The sequence below is a fragment of the Trachurus japonicus genome, chromosome 21 (assembly GCF_045865225.1).
Source record: "Trachurus japonicus isolate A0001 chromosome 21, Traja_1.0".
Taxonomy (NCBI): domain Eukaryota; kingdom Metazoa; phylum Chordata; class Actinopteri; order Carangiformes; family Carangidae; genus Trachurus; species Trachurus japonicus.
Window position 1 is genome coordinate 27785782 of NC_140927.1, and position 12158 is coordinate 27797939.

Genomic DNA, 12158 nt, shown 5'->3' on the forward strand with positions numbered 1-12158 from the left:
TCAGAACTGAAGAGCAGCTGTTGTTTACATTTTTTTTTCTGTGAACGGCATCGCGCGGCATCTAAATCAAGATGTGCAAAATGTTTATTGGATGGTGAACTCTTTATTCACACAGAAACTCTTCTTGTTCATGATATGAAGAAGAAGACAATGGCTCCAACTGTGCAACAGGCCTTTATGAGACTCTGATTAATATCTGGCTATTGCACCAAACTTTAACGGGCTCTTCCTTTTGCCAAAGCTCCACGTCTGCACCGAGTTCGAGGGAGATCAAACCTTTGACGTAATGCTGCCGACAAAACACACAGATCCAAACATGGCCTCCCTGGTGGAGCTGATTATTAACCCGTTCTTTCCACTTGAATTCCCACCTGAACTTGTGGAAAAACTCTAATGAACCGGATGAACTGCGATGGCGGCTGCAGAGCGGTCGCTCTAACGATTCATTAGCTGACAATGCTCACGCACGTCAGCACTGACTCATTAGTATTCGACAGCAATACCACTGCAAGAACACACCGCTGAGGCCATCCCGGGCTATGACGTCTGTTTTCTTTTCTTTTTTAGCTCCCCTTTGGAAAAACTTACAGCAGAACATCCTGTGTGTTCCAGCTGGGAGATGAGGCAAAGAGGCAAAGTCTCTGAATAAAAGGCCTGAGGGTGCAGAAGATTTTCCAGAGGGCCAGAGGACCAAGGTTGGTCCTTATCCGCATAAACAATCCTAACCCCACAGTGACTTCATTATTTCTATTTATGTTTCTGTCACTGCGGAACAGTTTCCCTCCCTGTTCATTAAGACTCTTTACTCTTCCTCTCCAGTGATGAGCTCCCTTGTGTCACTTTTCCTTTATGTTGCATACAGCTCAGGCACATAAGTTTATTTTAATCAATTCATCGGGGGATAAATCCTGCTGCGGGCTATGAAGACGCTGCAGTATGTTTCGGGAGGTCACTGGCCAGTTAAACAGCCTGAGGGAAGACATAGTGAAAACTATGAGTACACGACCTTGCCATGAGTGAAAATACGACTTAAATCCCCAATCTCCGGTCGGTCAACCAGAGGTCCTCTGACCAGGATCAACAGCATCCTAGATATTTCCCAACAATCTCTGATAGAAATGGGAAAAAACTCTAACTAGTAAAGTTGTGGTTTACAACACGAGCCTACACTGCAGGGAGTATGTTTGATAACATGCTAATTTGTGGTGAGAATAATATTTACCATGATAATGATCTTAGTATTTTACATTTGCCAATTAGAAGCATAAATATAGCTGAAAAGTCTTTTCTACACATAAACTAGAATTTCCATCGATTTTACAGGTTATTCGACGGTTTAGCAATAGCAATGCCAATCTGTCTGGTTGGTCAGTTGGCCTAAAACTGATCCAGACTGAAATATATCAACAACAGCTGGGTGGACTGTGATGGAGTTGTTTTTTTATAGTCACAGACCATCCATAACCCAAAGAAAATGAATCCCACTGACTTTCAAGCTAGTGCTAAATCCAGTTCTTCAATATTTTTGCTTCAACTGCTAATAAGCAATTTAACTAACAGGTACAAATCTTTCTATGTGCTCACACATTTGAATTTCTAATTTATTTTACAGGTTTACAAGGATGGATTTACAGCTACATACTGTGGAATAATTTTACTTAACAAGCTGAATTTCTTAATGCTAATCTTAGCTTACTTGCTCCATGTTACCTTATTTGGCAGAAGGCAATGCTGGTCAGTGTTGGTCTGTTTTGCACAAGCATTCATTGTATCCCCAAGACAGTTAATCCTGTATAACATGGATCAACTAGTGCTGCATCCAATTCTTCAGTGTTTTGCTACAAATGCACAAACTTGAATTTCTCATTTATTTCACAATTTTCGTTAAACTTGGGAGTGAAACTGCACGCCACGGCTCTACAGTGAACCGGCTGGAGAGCGCAGCGCCATCCCTTTTTGTTGTTGTTGTTTTTTGCAGCGCTGTTGTTACAGGTGATGTACATCTATGTCCGTGTCGGCTACATTTATTGTCTGACCTTCCTTCACGGGGACTGCGCTGCATAACTGGCATATAGCTACTGTCAGTCCTCCAGTGTAACTTTTTGCTGCAAAATATGACTGAAGGCACGAGTGGAAGTCTGCACGTGGCCACATGTCCCCTTGAATTGACGACATAAGGAGCTAATAACATTTTATTTTTTCAATTACTTAGTATGAACTCGGTCAAAGTTCTTGTTATCGGTTAACGGTTAAACGGTTAATCATGTGCATCCCTAGTGTATAAAAAAGGAGCGTATCTGCACACTTGGATCAGATGCAAGTTTCAGTATCTTTAACAGACCAAGCCTTCAGTCAAAAGACCTTCAGTGAAGGTCTGATTCAAGTGTGCAGACACTCTCCTTTTTTTAAAGTTGATTTAGGTTTGAATTGAAAAAAGCATCTTGGGTGAATTTTGTAGACACTTGTGGCTTTCAAGCTAATGCCACGTCTAGTTATTCAATACTTTGCAACAACTGCTAATTAGCAATTAAGCTAACGGATAAAGAATATATATTTTTTATTGTAGATGCAATTTTTACTCTGCACATACTTACAAAGAGCAATTTACAACCACAAATAATGTGAACATCACTACAAACTGTTTACATTTGAGCCCATTGTTTGGCTAAAAATACCTTAACTGAGTCAATATTATTCATACACAGTGAAGAAAAGGTTATTATCATATGATTTGTGACTATATAACAAACACTATCTGTGTGCTGTAGCAATCTCAAGTGTTATTATTATTGTGCTGTTAAAATACATGAGTGGGAGGTGAAAATTAGTCTGTAGCACTCACAAAAAGAACATTTTTATCCTTTATTTTCTTATATATATACGTATATTTAAAAAAAAATCTACCTGAAAAGTTAACATGTAGGGAAATTAATGTTTGAAATTCCCCTGAAGGAGGAGGAATTTGTTTCACACATTTATTCACAGGTACGTTTAGAAGCGATTCCTAAATAAGGCTTTCCAAGGATAATGATGTTAATCTGGCCCCCCGCTAGAATAAATTCCCTTTCCCACCTAGGAGTATTTGCAAAGAACATACCGCTAAATTACCATAAAGCAGAGTGAATACATTATACAGACAATTACATTAACAGGAGCTTGTATATATAAATATTAGAGAGTTTGCTTAGAGAGTATCGTCAGGTACAAGGCTAATTTTTCACATTAGACATTTGAGAGTTCTTCTTTTATCATTCTTTGTTTTTGACAGCACATAAGGTGATTAGAGTCCACATTTTCATCTCCTCAAAGCTTCCACACACATAAATCATGTTCACAGATTTTCTCCCTTGGCTTGCTCTAATTAGGTTATTATCAGCTTGTAGAAGAGTTTTATCCTGTTGATTAACATGTTACTCCTGTACTTAGTAGTAAACTCCTACTGACAATAACAGATGACGACGTCAACGCTGTTGCAGAGGTCAGAAAGAAATAGTTAGTGTTAATGAGTCATACAGTATTCAGTACTTTTATATGAATAGGTGTCGAAGCCTATTTGTGATTTTATTTCAGTTTCTACTGTTTTAATTTTGTGGGGGGTGTTTCTTCTTTTTTAACTCAGTGGTGGATTATTAAAAAATATGCAAACACTATATTTAATGGTCTGCTAAGAACAATTAGCCACACTCCCAGGAGGGCAGACTTGGAGTGCCATCCCCAGGCCAAAGATTAGAATATATCATATTATGAGTTTGTTTGTTCCATGCTGTTTTGTTTTGATAAATTGCAGCGGGTTAAGGGCATGCTAGCAGGATTATTGACCCATAGCCCAGTGGGTTTTTTTTTTTTGATGGAGCTAATTTTTCTGTGGAGCTAATTTGGCTGAGCATTAGCTCCGAGTGGCTGTGAGCTAGCAGTCATATCAGCAGCTGCTGCTCTCTCATTAGTCCCCCCTCAGTTCAGTTTCTGACAGTGAGCTGTTACCTTTGAGCTTCACTTGTTAAAATGCCAGACGGATGTGGGCTAGTATCAGCCAAAGGTCTTGGTGAAAGCTGTAGTTAGTCAGCTTGGGTGTGAGTTTCATTGCAGAGATTGCAGACTAATTGGCTGCTATTCATCCTGCTGCACCATCTTAAAAAAAAAAAACCCAAATTCACATGTGCAGCCGAGACGACCGAGAGGGGTTTTAAATTTTCTGTGTGAGTGTGCATTTAATACACATCAGTAAATACGTCAAGCATTACAACCAGTCACGCCATGCTGGCTGTCCTGTGAGCCAAGTTTCAGAGGACACTGGCTGTTTTGACTGCCGCGCTGCAGCACTGTGAGTGCGACATGAATCTCAATATTTGAAAGAAAATCAGCATCTTTCCTTTGTCTCTCTTATGAGTCAGTTACAAAGGGCGATAGCTGCAGGTCATGTTGGCAATATCGACACAAAACGCTTCATCTTCTTTCTGCACAGCAGCGATATTTCCCTTTTTTATTTTTTGCAGACATAATGATATGAGGGCTGACAGTGTGTGGAAGAAGCTGTGAGCCGCTTAACACGATCTTTCAAAAAATCAGTCACTGGATATAATGTCTCAGTGAACACCACATCCAGATTGCATTTTGTTTTTGATGAACTGTCAACTTGTATTTATATTTTTGAGGTGACGTATTCAAAATAGAGTTGTGTTATTGTTGTTTTTGTTGACGTGAATGAATCAACATTGGATTGAGAATCTAAAATGACTGAAAAAAAGTTGAAATGAAAAATGACAACAAATCAGTGTTGACATGGTATTTGTTGAAGAAGGAACTAGTTGTCATGGCCACAGCCTCTGTAGTTATATTGTGCATTATGCTAAATAAGACATATGGTTTCTGCGCTGTGATTGGCTAAGGCTATGGTAGGCGTCTCTACCTTCTCTGCATCTCTGAGGCTGATTTGAGATGCACCCGGTCAAACTGGAGCCATTTAGATGAAGCCAAGCCCAAAACCCACAGATCACTAATGAACCACACATGGTCGGTGGATTTTGTGAAGCTGGTTGTGAGTCATACAAGTGTACTGAGGGGTTCTGGTGGACAATTAGAGGGTCTGCACCGGACTCAGGTAAAGCTCACACTGACTAACATGTGTGAAAGTCTTTTGTTCTTGTTAGTGTCACTGTGGACAGAGCTGCTGTTACAGTATCTGTTTTAAAGAGGAACTATGCAGGATTTTTTTAGCTTAACTATGCTACATTTATACCTTAATTAAACAACTTTGGAGTAATTGTTTAATAAACAGCTTAACTTGTTAGAGGGAGAATGGAGGCTCTCTGCCTTCCACCCAGCGTCTCTTGGCTGAAAAACAACCTTGTAAGGTGCAAGGTTCAACTGCCGCCCCAGTGTCCCAGCTACCATCACGGGACGAGGGTTAGCAAACCAGCGGAAAAGCAACTGAACTTGCATAGTTCCTCTTTAAATGCAAAGACAAATCTCTTATCCCTTTTGTTATATTTGGTTCCCTTCTTAGTTTCTTTGATTCATGGCTATTATCAGAATTATTTATCACCTTTATAACAAACAACGTTGCATTACCAATCACATCTGACCAAGCTTGTCTGTATCAGTTCTTTGTTGTGATTTCTATTAACTCATTGAGTGCCGCGCTCCTTTCCAAAGTTTTAGTCAAGTGTACCGGCAAATTAGACCATATTTGACTTTTTATTTTAGAGCCATAGTGTATTCTATATTATTGCCACCAACACATACTGTAGCTCATTTGAAAGGTTTAACTTTATCCTTCAAATGGCCACAAACCGTTTGTTTCTACGTGCCTCCGTTCCTGAGAAAAGTCAAGCTAAACATGGCTGGGTTTCACCAAAATCCCTCCTTTTTTTCTAGAAAAGGAGATAGAGCGTCTTTTATGAAAGGTGCGCTGTTTGTGTCTGTCGCTCTTCAGACACTCGCATTTCTGGATCAAAGGGCTCGTATAAGATAAATATACACAACAATTGTTGTTCTATTCACAAAACCACCATCGGGGGCGGGGGGGGCGCCACTAAACAGCAATAACACAGACGCACCGTGCCGTGTCACAGCCTCTCGCCGCGGAACGTGAGGCTCTGCCGGCCACAGCGGCTCAGGAACACCGGTCCCGCCGGTGGTCGCGGTCCGTCTGTGGTACGGGTCGGTGCCGGCGGTCTGCTTTGGTCCAGAGACCATCAGATTTTACCGCGGGAGGACTTTGGGGAGGACACGGTGTTGCTCCAGATGAAGACCGGGCGGGACAGTGGGCTGAGAGCTTCCTGGTTCAGCTCCCAGCTGCTGCAGCCTCGCGGGTGAGAGCGGAGCAGCAGCGGAGCAGCTGCGCTGCATCTGCATGCAGAACTCCGTTTGCAGAAGCTGAGTTATGATAAAAACTTCCAGATCATGAGCTGTCATGTGACTTTGATCGTCATCTATTTCAGTTCTCCTCGTCGTAGAGTCCCCAAATTTACATATAATGTGTATTAAAGTGTCTATTTTCATAATTTAAAAAAAAAGCAAAAAACGAAAAATTTCGTTTTTGGCACTCAACGCATGGGAACGAAAAACGAGAAATTACGTGGTTGGCACTCAATGAGTTAATGCTGTCTGTTTTTCACATTTGCACATTTAAATGAAATCAAATTTGAAAAAACCTGCTAATCTAGTTTCTCTGCAGAGTAAATAAGATGAACCCTCTAAAACTAATGAATGCCTGTAATGCTGGGTCATTTTCTAAAACAACGGGAGCACCGCAGCTTTTAGTAAGCTTTGCTCCAACAGCGTATTTGTCGGGGCACTATTTTTAAAACCGGGGATGAATATGGATCTGTGGAGGAAGGTTGTGACCTGGCTTTAACTTGGCCTCGAGTTTTCCATCTTCTATGTTTGATTTCAGCTCTAATTCCTACATTCCAGTGTACTTTAGATAATGCATTTTTAAATATGGATTAACATCAATAATTCACAACAACACGCAGCACTAGGCAGAATGTTCACCCCGAAATCTTTGCGCTTTTTTAATGTCACCACAATGAAGAAAAGGAAAAAAAAGGAAAAAAAAAAAAAGGATGCCTCTGCTGCAGCGACATGCCAGTGGGCAGCTCCACACTGTGCTAATTTTGCCTCCCGAGTAGAAAACACAGTGAAAAAACAACAACAATTTAACATCTTGTTAGGGAGCCTTTGACATTATTGGGGCAAACACAATTAAGAATTAATTACACGTGCCAAGACAAGGCTATTTTCCTTAGCCTTTAAGTCCTTTTTGCGCGGTCTGATGTGACGTCTCGTGGCGTTGCATGGAGGATTAAATAAACCCGGTGTAATAATTGCATTGACACCAAATACTTCCCACACTTTGTAATGTGTCTGAAAAAAGCGAGAGGATCCGTTATCTGACACCGAGCTGCAGTGTCATCAATACATTGGTCCGCCCGAGCACGGCGCATGAAAAACAGTTATCTCCCGTGACAGACGGCGAAATCTAATTCTTTCTGTCAGTGTTGATGATCTGAGTGTGACCACAAAAAATATTTTTAAAAGTGCCATAAATACTAATACATCACAGCCCACTCATATTACTCACTGACCTTGCTGTCTGTCGCACAGTTTCTTTTAATTCATTGTTCAACACCTCGGGAAATATACTAATTCACCTTCTTGCCAGGAATTAGACAAGAAGATTGATATGCTACTGTTACACTCATGTTAAATATGGAGCTACAGCCGGGAGGCGATTAGCCACATGGGGGAGGAGGAGGAGGAGGAGGAGGAGGAGGGGGAGGAGGAGGAGGAGGAGGAGGAGGAGGAGGAGGAGGAGGAGGACGAGAGGAGGGAAACAATTACTAGTGGTTGGAGCCAAGAATTAGTCCCAAACATTTCTTCTAAAAGACACAACTTGACATTTTTACATTTTGGTTTGTTTATGCATGAAGAACAAAGACGTTATTCGGGCTCTTTGGAGGCTGCTCGTCGTGATGCTAATGTGAGATGAGGTTTCTTCTTGTTTAGATACTTTGTACATTGTACGTCAGGTTTATTGTGGGCAGTGGAGTAGCTGAAGTAACAGTACACGCCTATGATACACTATGTTCCTTCATTTAGATTTGAAAGGCCGTGAGGTGATGATGGATGATGAAGGTGTCCCTGTGTCATTGCTCTAGTCTCCACATGACCCAAAGGAGGAATGATGAGCGATGATGAAGTCTTGAGTTAATGCAAAGAGGAACCAACATTACACCAATCACTAATCAGCTGAAGCCTGTACTTCCATATAATGTACTGTATGTCACATACTGCACTCATGAGGACGGTATCAATCTCTTTCAACTCTGAAGCACAGAAACATATGAAGCCAAGAGGCAGACAACATGCTGCAACCTCCCAAAACACCTCAGGAGAAACGAGATGCAAATTCAAAAAGATGATGCAGATTCAAAAATCACACGCAAAAGAAATACAACAACCAAAAGACGCTGAAGATAAAAAATTTAAAAAAACACGCTGCAGGAAGCCAAAAGAAATACAACAAACAGCAGAACACAGAAGTGAGGCTCCATACTGCCCCTAAATTAGAGCATTTTGAGACAGTGCAAGTCATTTTTTCATCTACTGGCGCATGTGCAACCGGTAAATTTGTGTTTTTTTAACACTGGTGAAACGTGGAAGAGCCGACTGAAAGAATCTGGTATCTGTCATTACAGGTGTCAGCAGGCTAATGTGTGTGATGACCATAAATGAAAAAGCCACATGGGAGCGTATGCACAAAGGTCAGGGTTTGTGTGCTTCTTTACACCTGGCTGCACTTTTAATGAGATTATAAAAGAGATATAGATAATGTAAAGTGTTAGGTTTAGAGCTCATGTGCAGTGTGTGTGAGCGCATCGTTTCTGTTGATGTGTGTTTGTCTTGTTGTTGTGTTTGTGTTTTGCATTTTCTGATGTGTTTTTGAATCCGCAATCTCTCTGAATTTCCAGCTCATTTCTCCTGATGAAAGTGTTTTGTCCGCCGCCATAATCGAGTAAATATCCATGAACAACCCTCAGACACTGTTTCCTCTGCGTCTGAGCTCTTCTACTCACCCTGAATTGCTGATTTTCTTTCGTGTGTGTGATATAAAACAAGAAATAATATACGATTTGATATAAGATGAGGCCGCAGCATCCGCGTATAGACTCACCCCGACTCCGTCCTCGTGCCTGTACTGTTTCCACACTCGTCCCGTGTCGCTGTAGAGCAGCAGGTAGCTGCTGACCCAGTCCCAGCTGTCATAACGTCCCTGTGTGGCGACAGCCGTCACCTCCATCTGCTCCCTGAGGTCCACCTGGAGCCAGGGCTCTTGATCAGTCACCATGGGGGACCAGCCTCCCGCTCCTGAGGGAACAGATGCAGAGGAGATCCATTAAACATCAGTTCAGTCCATGAGCGGTGGATTGTTGCGGTTTGAGCTCGGTCGCCACCGGGCTCAGATTGCAAAAAAAAAAAAAAAAAAAGTATAGTGTACACAGGGAGTGTTTGTAAAAGGCTTCAAGGTGAAGTTACACTGCAGCTGCACAGTGGAGGTCCTCACTTCTTGGAAAAGCATCTGATTCGTTTTGAAATGTTTACAGCTTCTACTAATGCACCTGCTGGAAATGTGTTGATGCTTCTCTCCCCCCACACACACACACACACACACCACACCACCACCACATTTTCCAGAGATGATTAGCCTGTTAATATTCACCAACTGTAGCTCTGATCAGGTTTTGATGGCATGTGTAGTCTGTCCAAAGCTCATGGGAGCTGTAGTAGTTGAGTGTAATTTATTCAGCGGCAGCTTCCCTTTCACTTGAGAGGCTACAAGTTGTGCCAGAGGAGCGACTCAGACCACAGGGACAAGAGATGATGACAAGATACTTCACTGTGTCAAAGCAATCAGGCCGTTCCCTTCCCCCTTATTAATAATTTGACATTTGGAAATGGCCACAGTAATGCTATTTTTCCTGGCATCTGTCTTTTATTGGTTCTACAGTTTGAAGCCGGGAGCTGTTTGATTTGCTGAGTAGTGTGGACTCCTCGGGCTGGGATGGGTCTAACAGGGGCCGCTGGCCTCAGGACAGCAACCCTCCACCCCTCTGTGGGACAGCCACGCAGTCAATTTTCTCTGACTTTCCTATGACTCAATGAAAGTCACTTTCTCACTTTAGACATCCCATATTTTACACGTTTCCTGTTTTATTTTAGCCATGAGGAGATGTATTTCAGGTTTAAAGAACCATAAAAAAATAAAACCCTGTGTAGTTTTACATCTCCTCTCTGAGGTTTCTCTCTGGAGCTGCAGCAACAACAGGTCAGTGAGTCTCTGCTCTGATTGGCTGACTGTTTCCTCAGCAATAAAAATAGAGCAGATTTCAAGTGAAACACTCAGAGAAACCATATCCTGCAAGTTTTGGATGGTGTCGGTCCAGGTGATGGGCGGGGCTTTGTAACTGCTTTGTTGTGACATCACAAAGTGACAGGAAGTCCTGACGGCTGGTTTTAAGGTTCAGTTTCTGAATACAGGCTGTGTGTATTTCTCTGTGGACTGAGGCTTTGATACTTTCACAGTATTAATATAACCCTAACCCTAACCCTTTATACCTTATGGAGCTTTAACACATCTACCTTTATACTGTATGGAGCTTTAACACATCTACCTTTATACTGTATGGAGCTTTAACACAAACATCTACCTTTATACCGTATGGAGCTTTAACACATCTACCTTTATACTGTATGGAGCTTTAACACAAACATCTACCTTTATACTGTATGGAGCTTTAATACTAACATCTACCTTTATACTGTATGGAGCTTTAACACAAACATCTACCTTTATACTGTATGGAGCTTTAACACAAACATCTACCTTTATACTGTATGGAGCTTTAACACAAACATCTACCTTTATACTGTATGGAGCTTTAATATAAAGATCTCCGATTATACTGAACTTTAATATACATGTAAAGATTTAACTTTTTATTGTAAGGGTCCTTCAATAAACACATGCAGTCACTTCCATTGTTATTTTAACAGTCATTGTCTTCACATGCCATTTTCGGTCTGTGAGTAAACACACAGCCATCCCTGCCTCATCTCTCTGAAACAATGAAACAGTAAAACAGTGAGACAGTGTGTCCATCTGAGCTGCTGCCTGCGGCAAACGCAGCAAGTCCTCATACTTCACAGCTCATTTGTCATCGCCTTCAAAAACAATGACCATATGACCATTACCAAAATGGTTCAGATGAACGTTTTCTGGTCTGCTGCCTCTCTTGTTAATGTTCATTAGTAACCGCTGGTGCAGCAGATGGGTGGCACACAACTGAAGCGTTTAGAAAAATACTGAAAATCCACACAGGATGAGGGCTTTCTGTCTGTTGTACTCACCATCTCTTCTGTTGAGCTTGGCATTGAAGGCAGCGTAACTGACCGAGGACTGAGAGGAGCTCTGAAAGGATGAATGGGGTAACGCTGATACGAGAGGACCATTGCAAGTATCTGTGAGAGAAAAGAGACAAAAAGGAAAGCGTTCAGGTGCCATTTAAATCATGTTGCACACAGTTTACGCAATATATTCCGCATGCAAATCTGACAATATAAAGGATGTCTCTGAAGAGATCTCGCCGCCCGCCGTGCTCTGATTTATTCAGCTGACAGTAATAATAGAAAATGCATCCTGGCGTAGTTAAACATGTTGGTTCAAAGTGCACCGTTACCTGTCGGCAGAGGAGTTTTCAAGCAAGAACTGGGGGAAAATAACAGGGCTGCCTCACTTATCCAGTTCTCAGATGCCTCAAACAGTCTATTAACCCATGCAGTGACCCCTGAAAACCACACAGACAAACGCTATGACTCCCTTTGTGTGTATGTGCGGCGTTCTTTTCTAATCCTGCAGTGTGAGATTACATCACGTCCAACAGGCAGCGGCAGATTAAGAGTCCAGTGATCTAAAGCTGTCGGCCTCATCTTCCTCTGACCCGCCCTGTCTGCCATAAAAAGTAGTGAAATCACACAACAACATCCTCTTCTGCTTTTTTGGCTGCACTCGAGTGCAGAGCCGCATTAAGGCCCATGTCTGAGGACGTAATGAAAACTGGCACCGGCCTGATTACAATTTATTCCTGTAGAGTCTC

General features: G+C 41.9%; 1 protein-coding gene across 1 annotated transcript in view; it reads right to left on the minus strand.

Annotated features, from left to right (window-relative positions):
• cntnap5a (contactin associated protein family member 5a) overlaps window positions 1-12158 on the minus strand; it is a 126530-nt gene that overhangs the window by 95659 nt on the left and 18713 nt on the right. Inside the window, exons 2-3 of the mRNA XM_085764943.1 lie at window positions 11413-11523; window positions 9179-9372 (exon numbers count right to left, since the gene is read on the minus strand). Of these exons, the coding sequence (XP_085621069.1) occupies window positions 9179-9372; window positions 11413-11523 (305 nt within the window). The remainder of the gene's footprint in view (window positions 1-9178; window positions 9373-11412; window positions 11524-12158) is intronic.